Source organism: Hippoglossus stenolepis, chromosome 4 (assembly GCF_022539355.2).
Source record: "Hippoglossus stenolepis isolate QCI-W04-F060 chromosome 4, HSTE1.2, whole genome shotgun sequence".
Classification (NCBI taxonomy): Eukaryota; Metazoa; Chordata; class Actinopteri; order Pleuronectiformes; family Pleuronectidae; genus Hippoglossus; species Hippoglossus stenolepis.
Window position 1 is genome coordinate 5,322,023 of NC_061486.1, and position 26,463 is coordinate 5,348,485.

Consider the following 26,463-nt stretch of genomic DNA (forward strand, 5'->3'; position numbering starts at 1 on the left):
TTCAATATCAACAAAAACAGGAAACCAGTTCTCTGTAGCATCGGGAGGGACTCATCAACGTTAGTGACGTCAATGCAGCAACAACTGATTCTCCAGTTCGGCGTTCTGAGTTGAGCTTCGCCGAACTTTTAAATCACCAGAAAGAATAAACAGACAGAAAGCTACAACCAAATAGCCAAAATCCCCAAATAGATTAAATTTGGAAGATGAAAAATCTTCAATGATTCATATTTTTGACTTGAAGACTGTTCAAGCACTAAATAAATGGTACAAACTGAGAAATATTTACCTGGATGCAGCAAAGAAGCTCGTAACCTGATATCCAAAGCTTGCGTAGTAGGCATGCTCCATGATGGCCATCAGCTGAATACAGTTGTAACCTGAACACAAAGGACAGAGAGATAAAATCAGAGAGTAAAAACATTATAGTGTTTCAAAATCTCAATTCTCTACCAGATTATAGAGAATACATTCTCTAACTGATGTAAATACTTTAGATATTAGCTGTGGGTAAAGTACTAAATTATGTATGGTCAAAGAATATGTGTGTGTTATATATACTTGATGTATGGCAGCATGATGCAATGGAGCTTGACATCCTGGTGCCGTTTTATTATGAACATTACATCCTGTCTATTTGGATAACTTCACATCCTGCAATAACTGGAGGGGCCATTATGTTTGCCATTGCATTATTTCTCTTAAAATAATAATAGCTGCTTAGACAGCAAAACAAACAACAGTTAAAAATGTAAAAGACTCTGGCCACACAGGCTAAAATTAAAATTTAGATACTTATACTGACAAAACACACACCACTTTCATTTAGAACCCTGTACTCATACGCTGTATTTGCATATTTCTATGCAAAATGCACATTAATTTGGTGCAACATATTACAACCTGACTCTGTTTGCCCTGTGACAGTCACACTGTGACGATGATTTGCTCCAGGCGGTTTCTTTCTGACACCAACGTTCTGGTATCCCAAAGACAAGCTGTGGCTACGGGGGAAACACCATCTATCAGAGTCACGAGGTCGCGTGGAACATTTCAAAACAACCGATGAGAAACGTCTCCCGTTGAATAAGAGAACAACAGGCTTTCAAAGTGTCGATGAGCACTCCGGAGGGGGGCCGTGTGGTTTCCCCCTGTCGTGTGCGGCAGACTTATTTATTTGTATCAGAGGTTCTTTTTGAACAAGAGAGACGGGGGGAAAAACTTTGGCTTTTAAAGTAGTATGACAAAGCACTGGGGTGAGAGGAAGTTTCTCCTTCTTATATTATATATATATGTATATACATATACATATATATGTACACTCCATAGTCTAGAAAATGAAATTGGCAAAGTCTGCCGTCACTAGAGACAGTGGAGTTTATCCTCCTGGAGAATCCCATCGTGCAGATTCCCTCAGCTGCTGCAGGTAGATTCTTTGACAGCATTTACTCCTCGACTTTCCTCTCCCACTACACAGGATGACACGAGCAAGGAAGCGGCGTTTATCAGATTGCTCCCGGTTTGCTGTGCCAGTCATATCTGTGCCTTTTAATAATGTCACTGCAGCAGGGCTGTATTTTAAATGCAAAATAATGCCACATCTCCTGCGAGCAGAGCGGCAAACAAAGATAGGGCATCTGTTCAATAAGGTTACAGTCACATTTGAATTTATATCTGCGTAATGATTTGAGTTAAAATGGAAATTAAATCATGCACTGCAGTTAATGAGTAAGGAAACTTGGCCTGTGTGGAGACAAGATCATATGTTAAATACTTTCTTTTTCTTCAACAGGAAAAAAAGATTTTATCTTTTCTTCTGTTGTTTCAGTTGAATTGTCTTTGTTTGATTAATTTTCATCACGGCAGAGTCTTGGTCAAGGGACCAACTGAACAGTCACACTGACTCGGTCATTCATAACACGAACAGTGAAATAAAATCACAATTACACTGAATGTTTTCTACTAATTTAAGAATTAATTAACTTCTCGAATTGCTGCCCAATCACTCTTGTGCTTGTCGCGTCATTTATCAAATAAAAGCTGTGAAACAAGTCACGTTTTTTTCACCAAATCCCTTCGTCTGTTATATTAACTTCACACATATTAAATAATTGTTGTCAGATACATTAATAGTCCCACTCACCTGATAAACAGTGAACCTTCGCCCATGTTCATGTTTGTTTCATGAGCAAGATTACGCACAAACCCTCGGATGAATTACAAACGACACTTGGTGGAAGGATGAATCGTGGGTCAGGGAGGAACACATGAAATGTTTGTGCAGAACCAGATCAGGTGGCAGATCCACTCTCTTTGACATTGCGAGAAAAGCAGTTTTTTAACATTCTCACTAATTTCCCAGGGAATAATTGATGAATCTTGGTGAAAACCATCAGATTAAACTAATTTGATGTTTTTTGTTTGTATTTATGGTGACTATATTGGGCCTTAGCAGAGATATGTGCTCTACTAGTTTATTTATTAGGCAGAAGGATCACACAGTTCTGTTAATTCATCATGCAGTAAAACTAAGTGAACTGAATTTATATACATATAATGAATCCTTTATCAAAGTTGACTTGTATAAATATTCAAAAAGTTAATTGTCTGAAAACTGTATAATTAAACTGAGAAGAGCTGCAACAGCCAGTAAACCAGCCCGCAGCCACGTCATAAATATATATAAATGCACGATGTATCCACAATATGCTCATATCATCTAACCCTGAGTACAAGTGTCTGTGATCTTTGACTGAACGACACCAGATGCAGGGAGTCGGCTTTTCTCCACTACTGGCAGCCTGAGTCCAGATCATGCAAATGGGAACAAGTTGTCTGTTTTGGAGCCATAACTGCCGAGTGGTGTGAACTGTGCTGTGGAGCCCTCTTTACAAAACACTGTCCGGCAGTCAGTGAGCCCCTCAGGTCATGCCAGTAAACATGATGTTGACTTGCTGATGTGCCTTTGTGCAGAGGGACTGTGACAGGTCTGCCACGGAAAATGCTGCTGGTGCCACTGAAAACCGCTCGGCATGAGTGCTAAGTTATGGCCCGGTGTTGACAGAGATGGCACAGGACACTGACAGTTTAAAAAAAAAAAGCATCTCTCAGACCCCCTTAACTATTGTTTTTCCAAAATTCAGATTTAAGGCATATACAAACACCACCCGGATACTTCCCACCCCCCTCTGACACAGAAGAGATGGAGAGAATCGCGGCGGGATGATTGCTGTTTACTTAACAGACCGGAGAAGCCCAACAAAATAAGAGCGAGGCGGCGGCGGTAATGAGGTCTCATGTCTTACCCAGGTCTTTTATCCGCGGCAGCACGTTGGTGGTGAAGTTGGTGTACGAGGCGATCTTTGCCTCCGGTGAAGCGATGCCCACGTGGGCCTCGTACGTTCTCAGGCTCGCTGGCTTCTTTGGCCGAGGGTGAATTTGCTGGTAAACAGAAACAATCAGTAAGTTGTAAGTTGCTTTTCTTCCTAAAAGCTGCTAAAAAGTTACAGCACATGGATTTATTTTGAACCATCAGGTCAAAGACAAAGTGTGGGTTTTTCTGGGTCTCTGCACCAATATCTCACCACAGAGGCCGATGGTCGTTCTGCACGTTAAATATTGAAACGTCTGTGATTCACTCTCGTCTGAGTTACACAACAGGAGAGGTATTTTGTTTTATAAATTTCCTAATGGCTACCCACCAGGCGTCGTGAGCCCACTATCTTCACTACTCGATTGCCACTTGAAAATAAAGCGAATATACGAGAGCTCCTCTAATTAAAACGGTGCCGAATAACAAGCTATAAAGAAAAGCGAGGGGGTCTTAAACAGCTTCTCATTGTTTTGCTCATGCACACTTGTGCCGAGGACGTCGAATAGATCCTCTCGAATCAGCGGCATCAAGCAGCCACTTCAAGAGCGGCCACAAGTCGGTTCAGATACGAGGATGTGAAGTTGATTTCAAACGCGTTTCCCTCTGCAAGAAATCAAAACTTTGACGAGAAGACAAGAAGGAGGGAGGCTATTTTAAAAAAGCCGTCACTAAGTAATAGTTATAAGTCTTGCATGTTTACTTATTATTGCCATACTGATGTTTATTTTCGACATCTTATCTTGTGATTTTTACAGTAAATCCTAATTGTTTTCACTGAAATAACATCCTGACGTTTCAAGAAGGACCATCTCATTATAAACTTCAATTTAACCTTTCCTGAAAACCCTGGAACTGATGCAACAAGACACAGATCACCCCTGTTTAAACTAAACAAGGTTCTCCTGTGATGTTGAAAGCTCGGAAAACGCTTCCAGACGCAAAACAAAAATAAACCAATCTCTCTATGACTCACTGTGCTGCAGTTGTGTTTTTCAAATCCGATTTAACCCAGACATTTTTTAACAAATAAATCTAAAAACATGTGTAGATAAAATAGATATTGACAAAATTAAAACCATGTACAATGTAAGGGTTAGGGGGGTCCCAGTGAACCCAGTCGTAGATGATGGCTTTCTCCTCCCTGTTCACATATTTTGCCCATGGTGAGATCCGGTACAGCCGCTCACCGTCCTTAGTGTGAACTACCACCTGGGAAAATAAGACAAATGAGGTGTTTGTTATAGGAAGGGCACTTGGACAGTGACAGTCATTCAAAAGACACTACAGGTACTTTACATAGGCTGAGAGGAAGAGGACAAGCGGACAAAGGATGAGGACAACACGATACACGTTGCAGAAATAAGGTTCAAACATACAGGAATCTCTCCCTCTTGAAGGATGACAGGATGCAAACTTAAGTAAAATGGAGAAAAATGCTGCAAAGATGGGAAACGTTTGACAGAGATAACGATCATCTGGCTTTTAAAAGGCCCCTGAACAACACAGCAAACAGAGGTTTCAAGGTCCTCTGTGACTCCTGTCCCTCCATGTTTGCCATTGCAACATTTGTTTACGTCCTCCAGCCATGAAATGCTTACAGAAAACCCGTGCTGTTGCTCCCAATCCATTATACAGGAAAGATGGTGCAGATTGTTCGACCGATAAACATTTTTCAATGTGTCGACATTAAAAAAAAAATTTAAAAAAAAGCAGGCAGCTTCTTCCTCTCGAATGCAGCGGCTGTAAAACTTTTACACAGGAGGGATCTCGGGGGGGCAACGAAGACATAATGTGGGGAAGAGGACAAATCAATATTGCAATATTGATTTGAGAACCTGTTGTGGCGAATCTGGATTCAATGGTAATTATGTTTCGTTTTTCTTATTTTGCTAAGGGGGCAGCTTTATCATTGGTTTTAATGCAGCCACTTACTGGCCCATACTCGAGAGGGGATTTGAGCCAGAGAGCAATTTAGAAAAACAGGAAAATCTAAATCATTATCCTTTTTTTCGCCTCTCATCTATTATGTCTGCAATACAGCACTGGAAGGGGGTCAAATAAGCAAAGTTTGAAAAATCGTACGCGACACGTCACTTTGCCTCCATCAGTAAAAATAAGAAAGGAGAAAGCCAGCGTGAGAGTTTGAAAAACCCACCGAGAAATCGATCTTGTAGAGTTATCCACAGTATGTGTTCGCCCTGTTTTGTCCCCCTGCAGAAATGGGCATTAGAACTCAGCTAATTCTGGCCGCTGTTGTGAAGTAATGACTGTTCCAATGCCACCTGCCTGTGAGCCTTTGGCCAGACCCCCCTGTGGGGTTTTTTCATTATGCCCGGGCCACCTGGGGGTTAGCTGCCTGGCTCCCCTTATGACATGCTTCACAGTTTATAGGATTAGGAAAAGATAGTTGGATAAATGGACTGGCATAAAGCCTGACAGAGCGGAGGTCCTTCAGACAAATTGGCCAGCATCAGGTGCATTAAAGAAAAAATCTGACTTGCTGGAGCGGCCGACGGGCGCACGAACAGGGAAAAACAACTCGGAGCCAAGCAATTTGCAAGAAGTTAGGCGTGGGGACGAAAAACGTGGGCAGTCGATCACTTCGATAACACTCGCTACCTTCAAAGTCGTGCACACTTGCAAGCGTGAGATCTCGCGGTGAATACTGTACCTACAAAAGCACATTGATTGTGTAAGGAGACAAATTGGGCCTCGGAACAAAAGGGGGCTGGAAGGACAAGCTGCTCTACATGAGAGTGATTGCGGCCGAGCTTGTGCTTCCACGAGGGAGTGCTGTGGAACTAATTCTAAAGTGGGGCTCACGGCAAGACGGCCAATCACAGGCAGCGGGGGGTTGCACAAGGAGAGGCCAGGTGCCAGCGTTTCCATCTGCTTCTTATCGTCCTCAGACTGACCTCCGCTGACAATGGGAGCTGGGCAGCCTGTCCAGGGCGCGGGAGTGTGCCAACGATGACCCGGTCCGAAGGAGAGAGGCGCCGCGCCGCCGTCCACTCCTCGCCTGGCATCTCATTTCAGGATTATTTCTCATCCGCGCTGTTTGCTTGGGAGACAATGCAGAATGGGAGGTGTGTCTTTTGCATTTTACCCCCGATGAATTATTTACAAGAGCTAAAAACCAATCATCTCCACCCACTGTGGACCGCGCATTGCGCCGAACAAGTCCTGAGGGACACCTGCCACAGATGGGAGTGGAAATAAAAGGCATCAGTTGGACTCCTCAGGTGTATCTAGCCTCCACTGTGCAGACTGTGTACATACAGTAATCTCCCTTCTGTGCGCCGCGAGGGTGACATGTTGTTGACGGCGACACGCCAGGTTTTCACTTGGTTCATGAGACACCACACATGACAGGCAATCTCCCTCGCACATTACGGTGACACGTTCCCCATGCCGGCGCACAGCAACACGCCACCGGCTGCGGGAGCGAAAATAGGCATGAAGATGTTCTGTTCTCTACCTTGAGTCTGGTGTTGTGATCCACAGCTGGAGACTTGTCTTGTTTTGGCGGCAGAATCAGTTCCCACTTTCCAAATTCTTTCTTGGTGTAGGGATGGGAGAATTTGTCCCAGTCATCTGAAGAGGATTTAAAACACATCAGAGGAAATGGTTTAGAACACGGGTCTGAACGGTTCTGTTCACTGTGTCCTGATCAAAGAAAGAAGGACGATCATATGACAAAATCTAAATCAGTACATAATAGTTTAGTGTTAGTTTACTCTCACATAACTTAATTATTCCATGTTACACTTTATATTTTTTATTTCACTTTTAATACTCGATTGTTTTATTTTATTCTCTGCATCCTATTACATATTGTGTTTCTGTAATCTGGAGCAAGATGGCACATTCATTTCCTTTAGGATCAATAAAGTCTTATCTTATTTTAGGAACTGACCACAGACCTAACTATGCATCATTGTAGATATTATATATTATTGTATTTATGTTTTTTTTCTAGGCCCTGGAATTTGCTGGTAACCAGTCTAGGATGCACCCTGCGTCTTAATCTCACCAATATCCGCTGGGATTGGCTCCAGCTCCCCCATGACCCTCAAAGAATAAGCGGTATAGAGGATAGATAATAAAACATAAAAATAAGAAATAGCCGCTTTAAAACAACCAATAGGCTCATGTTACAATGAATTTGTAGACAACTGAGACGTACATATTATTTTTACCTAAACCCTGTATATGCATAGTTGAAATATGTTTGTAGGTATAGATAATAGATTAATGTTCTTTCGGTTCAACACCTCTAAAATGTCAGAACTGATTAAATTCATCCACCAGGGCTTTAATTATGTTTGAGTGCAAAGAAAACTGTTACTCCAGTAATATAGCACCATTTTTCTATGTGCTAACAACAGTTTGCAGATGAGACTCGCCCACGGTGGCTTTTGCTCTATTTCAATATCCCCATGTGGTCGCAGGGCCTCTTTATTTCCCTGACTTCTCCACTCACTCTTCACACAATTTCTTCCTCTGTGCTCCTCTCCTCTAAATTCTCTTACATAATTCGTCCTTGTTGTTTTTTCGCACCGCTTCTCCCGCATCCTGTGACTTTTTTACAGCAGCGAGAAAAAAGCAGCAGGCTCAGTGATCTCAAAAAAGCAAAACTGATAAAATACCACTTCACTGCTCATTGAATTATATCTGCCAGTGAACAACAGAGAGGCGTTACGTTCATAACCTGCTGATGGCACATTACCGGCTGCCGTTGACTGGCAGGAATATATTACGACTCCGAACATTTATTATAAAGTGACCACCATGGCATGTCAATTTAGGGCTTTGTTTATACTCACTAATCCATATCTGCTTGTTATTCATGAACAAAAAAAAAAACAACGACGGGGTAGAAAATGAATCACGGGAGATGCTCCAGAAGTGACCCGGCACAACACCAGCACGTTTCACGCGGCGGCTGCCAAGTCCTATTTTATTCCACAATTTATTTCTCTGCCTTCGCTTAAACTCCTCGTGGAAAAAATGGAATTAAAAAAGGTGCATCCAACCTGCATCATATTCATGCATACGGCCAGCTGGGCTGTTTCCACATTTACTCTGATATTGAAATCAAATAATATGACAGAGTTGTGTCAAAATATAATCTCGGGCAGAATAGAATGTTGGAATTGAGCGGCTGCCCCAAGGTCCCGGGAAGTGAATAAAAAAAAAGGTGATGATATGGAAAGACGGAACAGCGGCAACAAAACAAGCAGAAAATATATTTTTTAGGGACAATAAACAAAACGACGAATCCCTGGTTTTGCAGCAGTATCAATCCTGGGATATTGCTTTTAGCATTTGCTTTCCTTTATCATTATCTGCGGGGTGTCGGTTCTGAGCAGCGGTGGCAGAGGTGAGTAGTGTTCCTGCCGTGGTGGGGCATGACAAATGGTATTTGAGTTACAGGTCCATAATCATTCACCTTGTTATTTTCTTTTTTCCTATCACTATATTTTTGTATTTGTCCAATAAGAGTAATACACGGCTCCTGGCGTGTGTAATAGATCTCAGTGCATTAACAAATTTGATAAAGACAAAAGGGCGGAAGAGAACAAAGAGAATGAATTGCGTTACCTTGTGTATCTGTGTGATGGATGAAAGCAAGTCTCATTTAATCTTGTTAATGATGATAAAAATAAATAATTTTGCCGCACTTTCCACGGCATTAAACCGAAAAAATAACACTCAGAAGACTATTAACCTGAAATTACTTTCAAAGTTGGGACCGGGGGGGATAGAGATTTCAGTGCAAATACAGAGGTTGCACTCCCTCCACAACTTTGCAGTCGATGATGAAATAACCAGCTACTAAAATATTAACCAACTCTCCCACATTCAAAAGAACCCCCTTAAGTATGCAAGTTTATCCCGTGTAATCAATATATTCCACATTTTCTACTCCCAGGTTGGTTTGATCAAAAGGGGCCGATGCCCTCGTACCACGGTCCGCTGTGCTTCTCCTTCATAGTCGGTCCTTTTGTGTTCAAGAGTGCAGAAATGTCAAATGTCTTATTAAGTGCACCATGGAGATACGCAACCTTTGTGTTTGCACTGAAACTTCTTTTTCCTTTCCGTCTCGACAGAGGATTCAACTTTATACTAAGGTGTCCATTTACTCTTTCATCCCCAACTGGGATGTTATGTTGAAGTCCGTGGTTTTTTAGTTTTTGCAGAAAAACAGCAAAACTACTGAGCTGATTTCCATGACATTTGGTGGAGGAAGCCATTCAATTTTGGTGTAAATCTTGATAAAAAATAAAATAAGGCATGTTTCGGGGACTGATATTCATGAGTGTTTGCAATTTGGTGCAGCTCCACATAAAAATCCAGATCTAGTGAATTTAAATGTGGTTTCATAAGGGGACTGTTGGGCGTTGGTGGAGGTTTCAGCTCTACTGAGTTGTACCACTTGTTGCAAATTGATAACTTCTTCTTCATCTTCAGTGTGCTGCATGTTTCTTTTAAAACAGAATGAAGATATCTGATGCGCGACCAAGAAATTTACAATTCCTACAACAACAAAAAAAAACTAGAGGGGCTCAGAGTGCATACTTCTGCCTGAGCCAACGTCCTCTCTGGCCATGTTAAAGATAATGAAAAAAGAATCCTCGATTTCCAGGTTTATCTACTTGAAAATTCCATGGATTATTCATTGGATCCTGCCCCACCCCTCCACAAAATGTCATGGAAATCAGTTCAGTAGTTTTTGCGTAATCATAATAAAAAAAACAAGTAAACAGACGTGACTATTATGTCAAAGCTCCAACTTCTAATTTCCGGTTGTTCACGTATACATCAGCTCGGTGTTGCAACAACCGCGACACCTTTATCCACACAACAAGCACTCGAACTCACTTTGAGGGAAACAACCTGGATATCACACTGTTGTTGTGTTGTTCGGGAGCTGACACTTCTCCTCGGGCTACTTACTGAATTCACCGGTGAGGAAGAGGGCCTCTGCAGCCGGCGCCCACTCTGCAAAGAACAGGCTGTTGTCCGGCTGTCGGTGCACACCAAAGATATTGTAGCTGCGAGTGAACTGGTCAAAGCCTCCCTCCGCCTCCTCCAGCAGGAACAGCTTCTTCTGTAGCAGCTCATACCTTCAAACCACAGGAGAGAAACACACACACACACACACACACACACACACACACACACACACACACACACACACACACACACACACACACACACACACACACACACACACACACACACACACACACACACACACACACACACACACACACACACAACTGCATGAACAGACTGGATAACTGCAGTGTTACATTTGTTTTGCTTATTTGTTTATTTAGAAGGATCCCCATTAGCTCTACCCTAAGACAGAGCTACTTTTAGTGGGGTCCACATTTAAAACATGCACACAAATATCAAACATTTAAAACATACATTACAACATATCATCTCTCAGTGAGGTTGAATTTGTTTCAATTATTTTGCACTGTCTGAGGTGATTGATTTGTGTGTGTTTGTGTGTGTGTGTGTATCTTTGTGTGAGTGTGGTCCAGGTATTACTCATGTTGTGGGGACTCAGGTCCACATTATGTAAATCAATACATTTTAAGGTGAAGATTAAGTTAAGATTAAGTTAAGGTTAGGTCTAGGTTAAGTTTATGTTACAGTTAGGTTAGCTTAAGGTTAATCAATGTAAGTCAATGTAATGTCCTCTGAAGTCATGGAGACACAAGTGTGTGTGTGTGTGTGTGTGTGTGTGTGTGTGTGTGTGTGTGTGTGTGTGTGTGTGTGTGTGTGTGTGTGTGTGTGTGTGTGTGTCCCAAGTCTGCTCTGCTTCTACTTCAAATCAGCATTTTCCTCCATTTCCCAGAATGCTTTTTGACACCGCTCTCAAAAACATAATTTGCATTTCTCCGGCTTTCTCTCTACATTCAAGTGCAAATATAGTGAATCGAGGATTTGAGGATTCAATTGACGCGAAACCTAAAGCTAACTGTTGATTCTTAGCTAAATTATTGAATAATATATGAATTATTAATGTACAATACTCATACACTGTAACAGTTTTCATATAAAAACATGGTAACACCACAATTTCATTCCCAACTAGCGGCTTCTACCCTCAACAGGAAGAATAATAGAGTTGAAATTATAGTAATGTTTTTTTCTCACACACACACACACACACAACATATCACGAAACAACTACTCATCAAATTGAAATTACTGGTGGAGAAGATACTGATCAGTAATTACCAGTATAACCGGAAAAAGCAGCCTCTCCATTGTACGGCCTCAGTGTTATCACTTATTGCTTATTGACAACTAATCTTAAGGATACAGCAGCGGAAGCAATTTTCAAAATCACCGGTCACACTGGAACGTCGTTCAAACGCAAACAATCAATTTAACTGAGTCGTTAATTATTTCTGTGTAATTAATGGTTTTAAATTTAGACCGTTCATTAACCTTTTACAGTGGGTTTGTCCTTTAAGGAGGAAATAGGAACTAGTGTGATTAATAAAAACTTTTTCCTTGAATAAAAACGAATGGAAACAGGCAGTGAGCTACGACAACATGATATTATACATTTTGTAAATGAGCACTTTAATGATAACATCGCTTTTTGTCATAGATTTCAATATTTTTTACAACAAATTTGTAAAAATGTTCTTAAATCCTTATCCGTATCTTTCCGACTATTTAAATTATTTCAGAATGTTTAATTTTATTTAGTTTTTACTCTTTTCTTATCTGTAACATTTTCATTCGTATATTTGTGCTCTAACTTTGTCTAGTGTTGCCTATTTCCTATTGTTTGCCTTCAATTCTTCATTTTTTAAAACTTGTTTAGCACAGTGCTATATAAAATAGTTATTATAAGTATTATATCTTATTATTGTTACGTAATATTTGTCTAACTGATTTTACTCAAACTCTCTGAGTAAGAAAAGTTTTAATATATGTATATTTTATGTATGTGTTTTGAAAAAAAATACACATTTACCACTTTTCTCAAAATATTGCAGCACAGGCAGAGCAGCCGTGCCGGTGCGCTATCTTAATGTTCCCATGCTAACGCTATCTCTTTGAGGTCCCACCTCAGGATGCAAACCTGCCTCGCTCCCTCAAGAAATTGTGACTACAGGCATATCCGGAGAGATAAACCTCTGTCCGTTACCTTCGGCTGGGAAGGATGGACTAACTACTTTGCAATTTATCTCACTTAAGTTCCTGCAGCCAGCTGGTGTCCATATCAGATTCCCCCCGGTACAGAAAGCCTCTTTCAGCCAGCTGAGTTAAGTGCACTCTCTCCCCTATAGCCCCGGAGCCAAGCTCAGACTGGCCTGTGAATGCCCTGGGGCTGGTGATGATGGGCTGAAGTAACAGCGCCATTTCTCAGCAGCTGCTCCCTGTGTCGGGCGCAGTGGACACAGACGGCGCTTGCCAAACGTAAACCTTTAAAGTCCCAACAAATGCCGCCACATGCCTCCTTTCGCCACTTTGTCGCCACGTCGAGAATATGCTGAAAGGAACAAGGGACAAAGGGAGGATTCATTTAAAGGCAGAGCTGCACTGCCGGCGTATTAATAAGCATGAGAGTCATGCCTATGATTCTAACAAATGAGTTCCGGGTGGGGGTGGGCGGGGGGAAACCGTGAGCCAAAAATCCTGTATGGATGCAGCGTACCCCTCTTGTGTCTGTTTGCACTCGAAAATGCAGCGAGGAGGCAAAAATCTGCCGCACATCACAAATGAATTGTGCCTGTGAAGACACAGTTCATTTCGGAAAGTCATTAACGCGGTTGAAAGCAAGAAGCAAAATCAAAAAACTTTCATTTATTTCCCTGTGATTGATAGTCAGACGTCTGTGTCCACTGTGTCGCTCTCTCTCTCTCTCTCTCTCTCTCTTTTTCTTATCCTCACACTGACGCCACATCCACTTTTTACAACAATATCCAGCAGGAGACCACACACGGTATCCATGGGCAACATTTGGCCGTCAGACCCTCTCCCATCAAGCTGAAAAGAGCAGAGCCTCAGACTGTGACCATTTCATAACATATGGCAAACCTCTTTTTCTTTTTTCTCCTCCGCCAGCAGCAGCAGCAGCCCTGAATTCTTAATAAAGTCAAGTCAATGTTAGAAGAGCAGAGTTGGGGAGTTGTGTTAAACTAGGACACAAAGGGTTGAAAAAGATGCATTTTAGAGCTGCAACAATATGGCAGGAATAAAATTCATCTCACTGTTATAGGTTGTTGTGCAAAGTTATCAGGAGCCAACGTGTGATTGAAATATAGAGTCCGGCTCGGGCCGCAATTTTCTGTCCAAACACGACTTAGTCAGAGAGAAAATTGTCAGAGCCCGATTCAAGCCTGATGTTTTCCCCAATTAAAGTCACGTGCAGTGTAAAAACAAATCAAGTTATTAGTAGTGATGCACTTTGTTGAGCCAGGGTTTCAACAAGAAAAAGGAAAAGACATCACATTCCTCCGGTTTTAGCGTCTTTACACTGGCTTCCTGTATCACTGAGGGTTGACTTTAAAATGATTTTACTTGTTTTAAAGTCTCTTACTGGTGCAGCACCCTCACACAGATTCTGATTGTTTATCCGAGTATGTTCCAAACCGTCCCCTCAGGTCTTCTATTTGCTCGCTAAATATACCAAAAATGAACTATAAAAAGTGAAGGGCAGCGGCTTTACTCCCACCACACATCAGACAAGCTACTTCTGTTATTGAAATAACTCAAGATCTACCATGTTGCTTTTAATTCACTTTATTAAGCATTGCCTTTATTTTATACTTCTTTTTGTACCTTTATGCTTTTAGTTCTGTTTCAATGCTAACTTGGTCTTATTGATCGATCTTATTTCAGGTCTTTGATTTTATTGTAAAGCACTTTGAGCTGCATTTTGTTATTAATACTGTTGTTATTATTGTTATAGCTATTATTATTAATATTATTATTATAAGTAGAAGGCCCAACCAACATGACCAAACCCAACCTGATCCCAGATATCATTTCAAAACTTGAAAATAGAAGTCACCAAAGTCCGAATTTTAAAAGTCGTACATTTACGAGCTTTAAAAACTTTTTAAAGTGGAGTTCCTCTGTGAGATGTGAGAATCAATTGTTCCTGACACGACACAGCATTCAACTGCTCTCGAATCGACACGCATTTCCCAAAAGTAAGTTGAATAAATAAATACAGGAGTTGATAAATTGCTCGCTTACACACCCAGAAGACATAGAGCAACACAATCATTCATTTGTCCGGCAAACAAAGGTAATGTCCAATATTCACTCCCCTTTTAATTCTGTTCAGCTCTCCATTGTAACTGAAAAGTGATGATTCTCATTGATAGAGAATAAAACTTTTTCATATCTCAAATAAAATAAAGTTAGAGTTTGAGTCTTGATTGTGGTCCACGGTTTTAAAATTCTACCCACAGCTCAGCTCAGCCCTGTAACTTGTTCATGGACTCACTGTTAGACAATGCGGTGTCTAAATTTAGACTGAGCGTTCAGGTCTGTTGTGTTGCGTGTGACTGATGGTGACAGCTGAAGCACAGAGGTGTCAGGACAGTCTGCATCAGCCGGGAGAAACACAAGTAGAAAGTGGAAGCACCGCCAACCAGTCGAGTTGCAGGAAATAAGGTCACATTCTCCACTTCTGCTCCATGACGTCACAAGGGAGTCGACCTTAGACTCGGATATGGATATTTACTGGATACAAAACTTTCATCACTTTATCATATTATCCAATTAGACTATTTTTACTTCATCCTTGAGTCTGAGTGGACATTTGTGCCAGTTGCAGTTAAATTCCCTCCACCAGGGCATTCCTGATTTGGCACATTCACAAAAATTGGGACGGACTTATGGTCACAGTGAACTTGACCTTTGAACAAAACTCCAATCAGGTCATGCTTGAGTTCAAGTGAGTATTTTGTCATATTTAATGACAGTTCTTGATAGATTGCCTTGACAAGAATGGGACGGACGTAAAAAAGCACAGACATCATGAAACCATAATGTTAACCACGTGTAGAAAGTACAGCCTGACCAATGTTACCAATATGGCCCTTTACAGACATACCAGCATTTATGTTTGCAGATATGTGCTGTACATTTTAATGTTAAAAAAGCTTATTTTCTTAATTCAAGTTCTATATATTTAGATTTTTGTTTTAAGTTATAGTTATATATAAATAAGAAGTTTACAGCTGAACTGTAAAATGTCAAACCTCAATTATATTTCATCTTAGGAATCCTTGCCAAATTCTTTTCACACATATATCGGGTGATATGTCTGTTTCGTAAATTTGAACATTGCCCTAAAATCCCCTTGAGTCCGGCTCTGACGTCTCAGTGTCCTGATCTCAGTTTGCCTCAAGGGCTTCCACGCAGCCCAGGAGCAAGGTGACTTTCAATTATTGTCATTTAATTCCCGTCTTTGACTAAGTGCAGTAATGAAGCTGAAGTGAGACCTGAACATTTGCAGAGAGGTTGATTGATGAAGGCTAAAAATTCCCCCGGAACTGAACTTCGTCCCTTTGTTGACCCTCAAGCTAAAACAACTGCTGCCTTTAGAATAAAAAAGGTGCATAAAACCCTCATTCACTATAATTCAACAGGCAGTTTCAGACATTTAATCCAGTCACTCTAATAATTCCAATGAAACTGCCCGCTGCCTTTTCACTACTTATCTTTAATTCCTGTTTTTGAGCTCATTAATCTTCAGTCAGAGCACACACACTGGTAGTTATCTCTTCAAAGTCAATAATCAGTTTTTGCCTAAAATATATATTGCATCACCATCACAAGCATAAGACTCGGGCTTACTGCGCTTTTTCACTTTGAAATGAGCTGTGATGACATACTCAAATGCAAAAAAATAAAAACTTTGCCATAATAAGCAGCAATCCCAAAGCTCCCTTCCTTCATTCGGTCCAATTTAGGAGATACTCTGTGCCACGAGCCTCAAACTCCTCGTAGCACTTCCTGCTAAGTTGTGCAACAGGAAGGGGGGAAAAAGTGAAGTGTGTCAACAGAGCACTGCTCACTGTGGCATCAACGGTTGTTTTCACAATCAATCTGAAACAAACATCCTGGTAGGAATAAAATAAGAGCGGCCTGCAGCCACGGAATAGTAAATCAGAGCGGGAGCTTTGGAAAATGTGCCGTCTGTCCACACCGGCTGGATCTGACACGAAGCAAAGTTCAACAAGCCTGAGATGTGGGCAGCGTTGAGCCGTGACATGGCGGTGAAATCTAAAGAGTCACTCTGGGTGGTCATAGGTCTCCTGATAAGCCAGCTGAATTCTCAGAACTGTGTGGCTCAGTGGGGGACTCAGCGTGACGCCGCAGCCTGAGAAGGTTCTCGATTGCTATGCCCGTGTTCACGATGTGGTGTTTGGACGCCGAGCCTGAGAACACTGGGGGGTTTGCCGAGATTTAACCTTCACACAGCAGCGATCCTATATGTAAAAAATAATTTACCTGTAACTTTCATCAGCGGGACGAGTGTTTGAGACACGTCTGCAGCTCGGTGAAGCCTGGCAATCCCAAGCTGTGTCTGTGATGGAGCTGACACGCTCATCTCTCTGCGAGGCTATAGCCCTGCACACACGTTTCAAATACAAGGCAGGTGGTCCCCTTACCTGCCACGTTAGAGACGGGATCATACACGGTAATGAAAATGGATAAAACTATATGGCCCCTAAGCAGAGTTTTAAAGCCTAATTTTGGGCACAAGCCAACAGTGAGCAGGCAGCACTGCAGCAATGTGAGCCGGAGATGATTATCACTGTCACGCTGTAAGTAAAATACATTACACTTCTTTAAATCCAACAGGTAGGGCTAATGTGACATGAGGTCGGGAATCGAGCTGAGGAATGAGGCTCATTGTGAGCCAGATGTTCTTCCACCCGGAATCAGTTTATAAATGATGATGATTTCAGCATTGTGTTATTATTACATATTATATGCTCCTCAGTCACGGTGGAGCAGAGAAGAAAGAGCATCTCTTTATTCTAATACAATCTGTTTTTATCTGGTTAAAACCATGGAGTCCAAGCTATTTATAGATACGTATAAAGATAAGTAGCAAAAGAACATATTTGAGTGTTGACTTATACAGAAGCTCATTAGTCTTCACACTAGGTCAGGGTATTTACCTCTGTGAGACACATGATGGTTATTTTCAGGTACTGCACTGATTAAAACCAATTTATAATTTTTATAATAATATTCAACTCCCTTCAAATTTCTTTATATTTATGTATAAGATAATAAGTCCATTTAATTAATTTTCTAATAAAAGGTTTTGTACGATTTGTCTCTCCTGCATTAACTTAATCCCGGTATATGAATAATTTACCCCATGGTGGCTGGTCATCAACCCCCCGTGTCCATGTTGGGAGACAGGACATGGACCAAACTAAAACCAAATACTAAGTTTGGTTTTAATTAGTTATTTGAGGCTATGAAAATGGGGTGAAACATCGTGATTGACAGCCGATGCTGACTCGTGATTGGTCGAGCATGAGTCACAGCAGGGACCTCAATACTGCGGCATCACACCACGATCACTACTGGCCAGACTCCAAATAGTTACAACGGCGCAAGATGGCGGCACACGTATGCAGGACATTTTGGCTTCATTTTTTTTACAATGGCAGGAAGTGAAGATGCATCCTGGTCTTTAGATATATGTTTGACATCATGGGCTCAAAATCATGTTACAAGAAACTGGCAGAATTTGCCAAAAAGAGAAAAGGACAAATCCAAAGGTTATAAACAAGGTTATAATCTGAAGATGGATTCTGGTTTATCTAGTACCTGTGTGGCTCTGACTGAAAATGTATATTAATGTCAAAGATCGGCGTTAAAACATCTTCCAGTGAACCAACAACGCTGGTGTATTATTCATCAAAACTTTCTGCTTTGGTTTGTCCATTTCTGGCATTAACTCATGACCCAATTAAGAAGATGCCGCATGCAAACATATTCTTGTCTGATAACAAAATCTTGGAATCTTCTATGTGTTGCTTGACAACCATCAACCACCACAGTTTTGGCAGCTGCAGTAAAATGTGATTGGAATTCATGCTGGAAATAATCCACAATAAATGCACAAGCCCACACACACACACAAACACACACATACACGCACACTGCACAATCACCACTTCCACACATACAGTGTCAGCTACTTAAGACTTCCACCCTAATAATTAATTTGTACGGTGGCCAAATCGAGGCTGAAGGAGAAAATCGTGCAGCATACGAGTGCTGCATAAAGTCAATTAATGTCTGAGGGGTCGTTTATTTTTCGCAAAGCCTGCCACAATGAGAGAAGCAAACCAATCAGCTACTGGTCCAGTTGGAAGCGTCCATATCTGGGTTTTCACTCCAGAGCTCTGATCAATTGACAGCTTCAAAAAGCTCACACAGGACAAACTCATCTTCGAAGGGCAGACAACAACATGTAAATAAAGAATTTGTAATAATATTCTGATATATACACAATCAAGCCAATAGTCAACATGACATGATGACCTTAACCCAAATAGGGTCATACTCGGAATAAGCAATAATCAAATTCAGACGTTTGGACTATTCTGACCTTAGTCTCCTAATGTAAACATGTACATGTCTTAATCGCATCATAACGTGCATCATGTTTGAAATCACCGATGCACTTAAAACCGCGCTGTTTTGCCAAATAAGTGCATTCACCACCCGGGCGTCACATTTCCATCACTGGAGCCGATTCAAACCCGTGTCGCTACCTGCAGAGTCATGGAGTGAATCCCATTGCAGACAAAAGCCAGATGTTAACAGGCGTCTGTGGATTTTGTAGACCAATGGAAAAGGGGCTTTAATGACAGACAGGTACGCAACCACCCAATCATTTGATCCCGACGGCAGGAAATTTGGACATGAAGATTTCAACAAATAAGATTTTGTTCCAGAAGTGTTCCAGAAGCAATTGACCAACCACTTCCCTTTAATCCAACTTTAAAATGTTAAATTACTGATGCTTCCATAACGACCAGAGGACAAACTCCTAAACATAAAACCAATCATGGAGGAGCAAGGTCCTGCACAAGGCAAAGTCTGCTGTCGATGATGCAGCAGCACCAGACTCCTGCAGGGCCAGATAGCGTGACGACTCGGGGCCGTGACGTCACGACGCAGCGCGCACGTCACCACACCAGGAAGCGCGTGCGCCCTCTGCAACTGTCAAACAGGGGGAAGTTGAGCAACGATTCATTACATTTTTTGCATTAACTGAGATTCGAGATACTTTGTTATTATCACAACAGGCTGGGGAAGAGAGAGAGAGAGAGAGAACAGCCAGTGACTGAGAAGAGGGAGGACAGGGGGGGGGACACGGGACTGTCTCTGCGACCTCTACTCAACCCGTAATGTCAACCCTCACACGGATGCGTCGTTTGTTTTAAATTGTGTGTTTTTTAACGTGCATTTCGACACACGGACGCCGCCGCGTCCCCTCGCCGCCCCGGGGACGCACGGTGCCGACGCGCCATGACGCACGAACCGCCGCTAAAGCCGCGTTTCCCCAGTTCTTTACCTCCGCTTGAAGTCCTTCTCGTACGCTTTGAGCTTGGGATCCATTTGGAGAAGGCAGCTGAACTCGGGGATGGAAACATTATCCTCGCTCTCTGCCATCGCGTCCCCCCCTTTCACTAGACAGAACCAATCGAGCGCGGAGCTGCCGATGCGCGTTCGGGACAAGGGATGGCACGGAATGGCCCTGGCAGGAACCGTGCGCGCGAGACGGTTTGGTTGTTTGTTTTTTTTTATGTCCGGAGCAGGCGACAGCGAATCGGGCTGCGATCTGCAAAAGCCCGGCCCATCAAATTAAACATGCCGGTGTTTTCATTGGGTTAGAGATGAGAGAGAGAGAGGGTACCGTGTCACTTTAAGATGACAACATCTGGCGCGTCAGAGGAGGATGACTCGTGTTTGTGTATGCAGATGTGCACGTTGGCACATACAGTCTACGGTTGGCAGGCTGTGGCTCTGGCTCACCTTAATACAAACGCACCTTTATACACATGTGGGAGCATGTTTGAAAGTCATCCGAGCTCAGAGGGGAGGATTTTTAAAGATTTGCTGTCTTTCAAAAAAAACACAAAGATGTCACAACAGAGTTAGAATTATTTATTGTGACATATTTTTATTCCCTACTTTTTAAACTTTCTTAGATTTGTCAGGATTTAGTCTTGGGTTTTTTTATGTGTCCGGATGAATTGTCTGTGCACTTTTGTTTCGTCTCCTGTTTGAACTGGATGGAATCTCTGGTCAACTCAAGTTTATTTATACCGCACTAAAAATAACAGGAGTTGAGTCAGAGTACTTTACAACAGCAACAATGATAATCCTAATAATAAAATGAGTTTTATTTATATAGAACAAAGTCACAACGTGCTTCATAATAGGATAAAATAACAATAAAACAACAACAAAATACAATTAAATTCAAAATACTTATAAATCAAAAAAGTTAAAATTTTTAAATAGGCTTTAACGAGGGATTTAAAAGCAGTGCCAGATTTAGATTGAGCATTTCTGATCTCAGCTGGTAAATCACTCCAGAGTTTGGGGACCTCTAGTCCACCTCTGCCCAGTCGAGCTCTGGGAACTAAACCACTATCAGCTGATGGCCCCCAGGCTCATAGGGAGTCAGTAAATCCTTGATATACACACGGGGGTGTATCAATAAATCACGGCAAAGGAAAGCAATGCAAGCATGATAGAATCAAGATCATTGTCATAAAATAAAACAGGTAGAAGATGAGGTTGGCTACATTGAAATAAAATAATGACAAACATTGACAGAACAAGATTAATTAAAATTAAACTTAAAATTTCTCATAGTGTGGATCAGGAGAGTTTTCCAGAGATTTGGGATCAACAACAGGAAGCTCTGTCTTTTGTAGTTTTAAGATGTGAGTTGTTGTGAGGATGCATTAGTGTTTCACTGAAGGATTATCCGTCGTATCTTTTGACCTTGGATGGTCAGTCACTTGCGTTCAACACTGAAATATCTGAAAAACAAGACAGCTCAGATGACATCGACATTTTGTTTGAACATTCATGTGCCCCCCCCCCACCCCCTTATTTTAGCACTGCTGCAGAGTCAAAGTTCAGAGTCCAGAGCAACATGGAGCAACACTGGCTACTTCAGTTGTGCTACAGACACTACAGAATTTCTAACAAGGGGGAAAACTTCCTCTCTCGCAACTTCTGGGATGTGTAGGGGGCGCTCACGAGGTGTTAGCTCTAGCCACAAAACATTATGTTTTTCGATATAAGGGGATGAAATAATGTGATGTAGCTTAATTTCTGCCATTTTAATTGTAGCGACATACTTTTCTGTAAGTATTCGTGACGACAGAAAAGTATGAACGACCATTTTGGTTTCACCTGAGCTAGTTTTTGTGTGTGCGTAGTCACCCACCATGACTAGTTAGCGGCCGCTACATCAGCTTGATTTGCATTCGGCCTCCTGCTCCTCCTTTTAGATGGTGATAAACATTCCCGCGACTTGTGCCATTAAGCAAGGTGTGCTGTCGTAATTAGAATCCTTAACGGACCAATCAGCTTGCATTAACAGGATGATACTGGGCAAAATCGCCATTAGTATTTGTTTCATTTCAATTTTGACAAATATAATACAACTTGAGGCTTTGTTTTTCTAAAAGCGAGTGATTTTTGGCCGTTTAGCTCCATTCACTCCAATTTATTGAGTTATACCTCGTGACCGCCCTCTAGGTGAACTGGAGGAGCCAATTGCGGCGTCTCCTTCTCATCTCCTGGTGACCCCGCAACCTTTTCTAGAAGCAGGTGAAGGCCAGTGTCGGGCCAAAGTTCTGACAAGCTCTCCTCAGAGTTATTGGCTGAACTTCTGAGCAATATGAGATGTTTGTCCACTGTCCATAATCTCAGACTTCTGTCTAGACCCACCATCAGGCTACATTTTCCATTTTCAAAGAATATACAATATAAACTGATTAGATTTTTGTGGACTTATTTGCTGAGCACATTAATTCTTCACAGGGAGCGACTCATTCTCATTATGGACGCTCCCTGAGTCTGTCACCTTGCAGCCAAAATACCAACCTCACACACTCATGAGACTTCTTACAGTCCATCTGGACAGATTACAATTAAATCGACTGCAACTTCTTGCTCCTAAAAGAAGCTCCCTTGGATTTGAACGACCCCTCCGCTGTTCATCGTGTGCTTCCCTCAGGACACTTGAAGTCTATCCACTGTTTCTGCTTCTAAAAATAAAAGCTGCTCCATTTATTGTTCGGTGTGTCCGACTCTTTCATAATATGAGGTGTAATGAACAGTGCAGCCTCTCAGGGCCACTTCTGGGGCTTTAGACCTCTTGTTGTTCTTATAATGAGTCACTTTCATTATTTATTTCTTTTGAAAGTCATTTAATCGTGACATTTTATTCAGTGCAGGCTGAAAATTAAACACGGGGCTTTTTTACAAGGAAGGTTTTGCAAAAGGGTAATAGTAATGTATTCTCATTTAAAAACGTATTGGATATGATACCTAAACATAAACAATTTTACAGAAAATAAGGAACATGAATGCACATGCTGCATGCAATCATTTCTTGCTATGTCATGTATGGTGGAGAAAACGTTATTAGAGGAGCCTGCATTGATTTAAGTTGGACGGCTATTCTGTAAAAAGTTAACCGTGCATTAGCAGAGACACACGCTTCACGAGGAAAGATCCCATTGATCCGAGCAAAGTTTAATTTGGGCAAAGTTTGTTTAATGTCAAGGCCCGATGTCCTAGAACCACATGGAACCGCCTCCAGCACTGAAACAAGCAACAACAGCGTGAGAGCCTGTGTGCATGTGTGCTAGTGGGTGAGGGAATTGTCTATAAGGACACCGAGTTCATTCGCTGATTCGTTGTTCGGCTGGAAATGTTGTGGTTCTCCTCCACAGATTCTGCATCTGCTTCCACTGCACCGCCTTCTCTCCTTTTAATCTGCCCGTCTCTCTGAAACACAAATCTCACAGTGTTCTGATCTTATTGTCTGTGGCCTCGATAACTTTGAGCACAAACTGCCTCACAGAAGTGGAAGAAGTAACTTAATGGACTCGAGACGGATAACCTTGCGGTAATTTACATCGAATCCCTCTCGGAAAAAAGGGCTGATAAATATGCACCGCGCCTGGAGAAATAGTGTGGCTCTGGAAAGTGTTGTCCTTGTCACGACATAAAACTGTCCACACTAAAGGTCACGAAGTCAGTGTCATTCTGTCTGTGGGTAATAGATTTGTGTCGCTGTCCACCCCAGAAAGTCACGCTCATAAAAATTCTCACCAGACAACAAATGTTCACTCAGGGATTTGTGGGGGAAATGTTAGATTTCAGCAGCTGATTGATTTCAATATTGCAAAAAAACAATAAAAACAGCATCTAAACCTATAAACTATACGTGATCTTCATGTTTAAAAATTCAAAATCCAAACGGAAAAGATACTCTTTGTTTTACCTGCAGGTGTCACACACAAAATCATTATTCCTGCCAACCTGTCTCTGATCAGAGGTCAGGGTCAGAACTGTTTGTCCCAGTTTCACCTGCCTTTAGTTTGACTACAGGCTGAAAGTCATGTGATCAAAAAAATCTGACCTCTGGAGACTCTTAGCTACATAGAACATACTAGGAAAGAAACAAAACAAACGCATATATGTATATATATATATATATATACATACATACATACATACATACATATATATTCTTTCCTAGAACTTTGGAATAGTATCTTTTCTAATGAATTTATTTTGTAGTACAAGGGATATTATGGATCATATTGCACTTTATCATAGACTGTATGTAAAGATGGACGACACAAAGACGCCACAAAAATGAAACCAAAGCATCTTGAATTCCACCTGGTGGCTGGCTTTGGTATAGGTGATAAGTCCTGCCTCCACCATGTTAATGGATGGAACACACACAACACTAAAAAGTCAAAGACCATGTTAAACTATTTCTTCTCAAAGATCTGTGATTTTAGGTTTTTCTTATCAAACTGATATATGCTCAAGTGTTCTTTAGTTGTATCTTGAATTGAGAAATAAAGGCTATGAAACGTGGCTGTATGCTCGACCTGACATTAGATAATGACCCTGTACCTTTGACAAGTAAGAATCTAAATAGAAATGGTACATTTATATATTTTGTCATCAAAACATTATGCAATTTATTAAGGATTACAGTGTGTGGTGGTGTTACTCCTCCCGTCCTATTTACCCAAATTTCACCCCGAGACAATCTAGCTTGTTTTCCCCAAGACAATGCAGTTATATCTATTGATGTCTTTAAATGTTTCATCATCAACAGGAATTCAAATGCTGCAAATTTCCCCTTGTTTTGAGCCCTTCCCCCCCTCGCTGCAGAACTGAACCGTCCCACAACAGAATCCTATTTTAGTCCGAAAGACTCACTCAGTACAGAAGCAAGCTACACTGATATAATGTGTAATGATGACAATACAAGGCGTCTTTCAGCTCCTGTTATTAGCTTGATAACGAAACCAGGCTGAGAGAATTACATTCCTCCTCCAGGACAAAATGTAAAGCTGTTGTGATTGAGAAGTGAAGTCAATGAATAATGAAGCTTTTACACTGAGTGTTTATGATCAGACAGAGAATTATTGATGAGACAACTTGATTTTAATTTCAGTGATTTACATTGACGGGTTAGGGTTAGGTCTTTGTGACTTTCATTGAAAATGTCACAAGAAAGTAAGAAAAAATCTGCTTACGTATAAATAAACTGCATTATAGTTTTATCTCCTGAGCATTCTTCTATAATAACGCGTGTTACTAGTGAAACAATATTACTTATATTATATATAAGATATATTCTAAGCTATTATCACTATATTTTGGTCCTTTGTTGCATCTATTTTGAGTTCCTGACAGCTTTATACTTTGAAACTGACAAAATGATAAGTCATACATGGTTCGATCTGAAAACCATGAACAGCACACATATGGGATGAGACAGTTTAAAAGGTGCAGAGTGAAGACAGAAAATCGATGCATAAGCTTGGCAAAATCTGATCAGAAACCTGATTCAGAGCATTTCAACCTCTGTGTCTCTCCGTCTCTGTTTCCCTCTGCATCTCCGACGTATGACTGCATGCAACCAGATGAATGTCGATGAGGGCATCGCTCGAGAAGAGTGAGTTTGTTCAGCAGAAATCCTCGATAAATGAAAGTTGAAAGGAGGAAAACAACTGGTGGCAATGAATGTGTGTAGGCAGCTGGTGGGCAGCAGCTGACAGAAACAGGTATTATACTGCGTTATTGTGTTGTTTTTTTTTACCTCTGGTTTTATTTGTCTTAAATCATTCTCAACACAACACATGACAAAAGTCCACAACTACAGAAAATATGAAGGACTTAACTGTACACAGTGTTTGACGCAGAGCAATTCAATGGAGCTTCGAGGGAAATGCTGAACTTGTGGCATGAGAAAGTTGCCGCTTGCCTTTGTTCAATATTTTTTGTTTTTAAAGCAAGACAGATTAATTTGTGATTCCCAGACAAATGTGCTATTTACATACAAGTAAAGAAAAACAGCTTTTCGAAATATCTTTCGCGACTGAGACGTTGACAGTTTGATGTGGAAATGAAATGCTAAATCATCTGCTGCGCTTGTGAGGATCACGTGAGGACACTACGGTAAAGGAACAAAGACAAGAAAAATTAGACGAATGAAACTCAGAAATCAGGTCCATTTGTTAAGAAAATACAAATACATATCCCAGCGAGCAGCAGAAGCAGTAAAAATGTATGTATGTCCAAATGGCCATGCAACGAGGATAGATGAATTCAATGTCAATATGAGTAGTGGAGAATCGCAAGTCTGCATCTGTGCATGCGACACTGGATTAAGAGAAAGACGTTGTATCTTTGAATGGGGGGAAAAACATGTGTGGACACTGCATCACAGCAGTCTGTGGAAAAAAAAGGATATTCTCAAGAGGAGCAGG

General features: G+C 41.3%; 1 protein-coding gene across 1 annotated transcript in view; it reads right to left on the reverse strand.

Annotated features, from left to right (window-relative positions):
* Positions 1-20,204, reverse strand: part of gbe1b (glucan (1,4-alpha-), branching enzyme 1b) — an 80,762-nt gene extending 60,558 nt beyond the window's left edge. The window contains exons 1-6 of the mRNA XM_035153729.2: positions 19,986-20,204; positions 10,334-10,503; positions 6,852-6,967; positions 4,457-4,582; positions 3,306-3,441; positions 290-380 (exon numbers count right to left, since the gene is read on the reverse strand). Coding sequence (XP_035009620.1) covers positions 290-380; positions 3,306-3,441; positions 4,457-4,582; positions 6,852-6,967; positions 10,334-10,503; positions 19,986-20,083 — 737 coding nt within the window. The 5' untranslated portion in view covers positions 20,084-20,204. The remainder of the gene's footprint in view (positions 1-289; positions 381-3,305; positions 3,442-4,456; positions 4,583-6,851; positions 6,968-10,333; positions 10,504-19,985) is intronic.
* Positions 20,205-26,463: the final 6,259 nt, after the last annotated feature.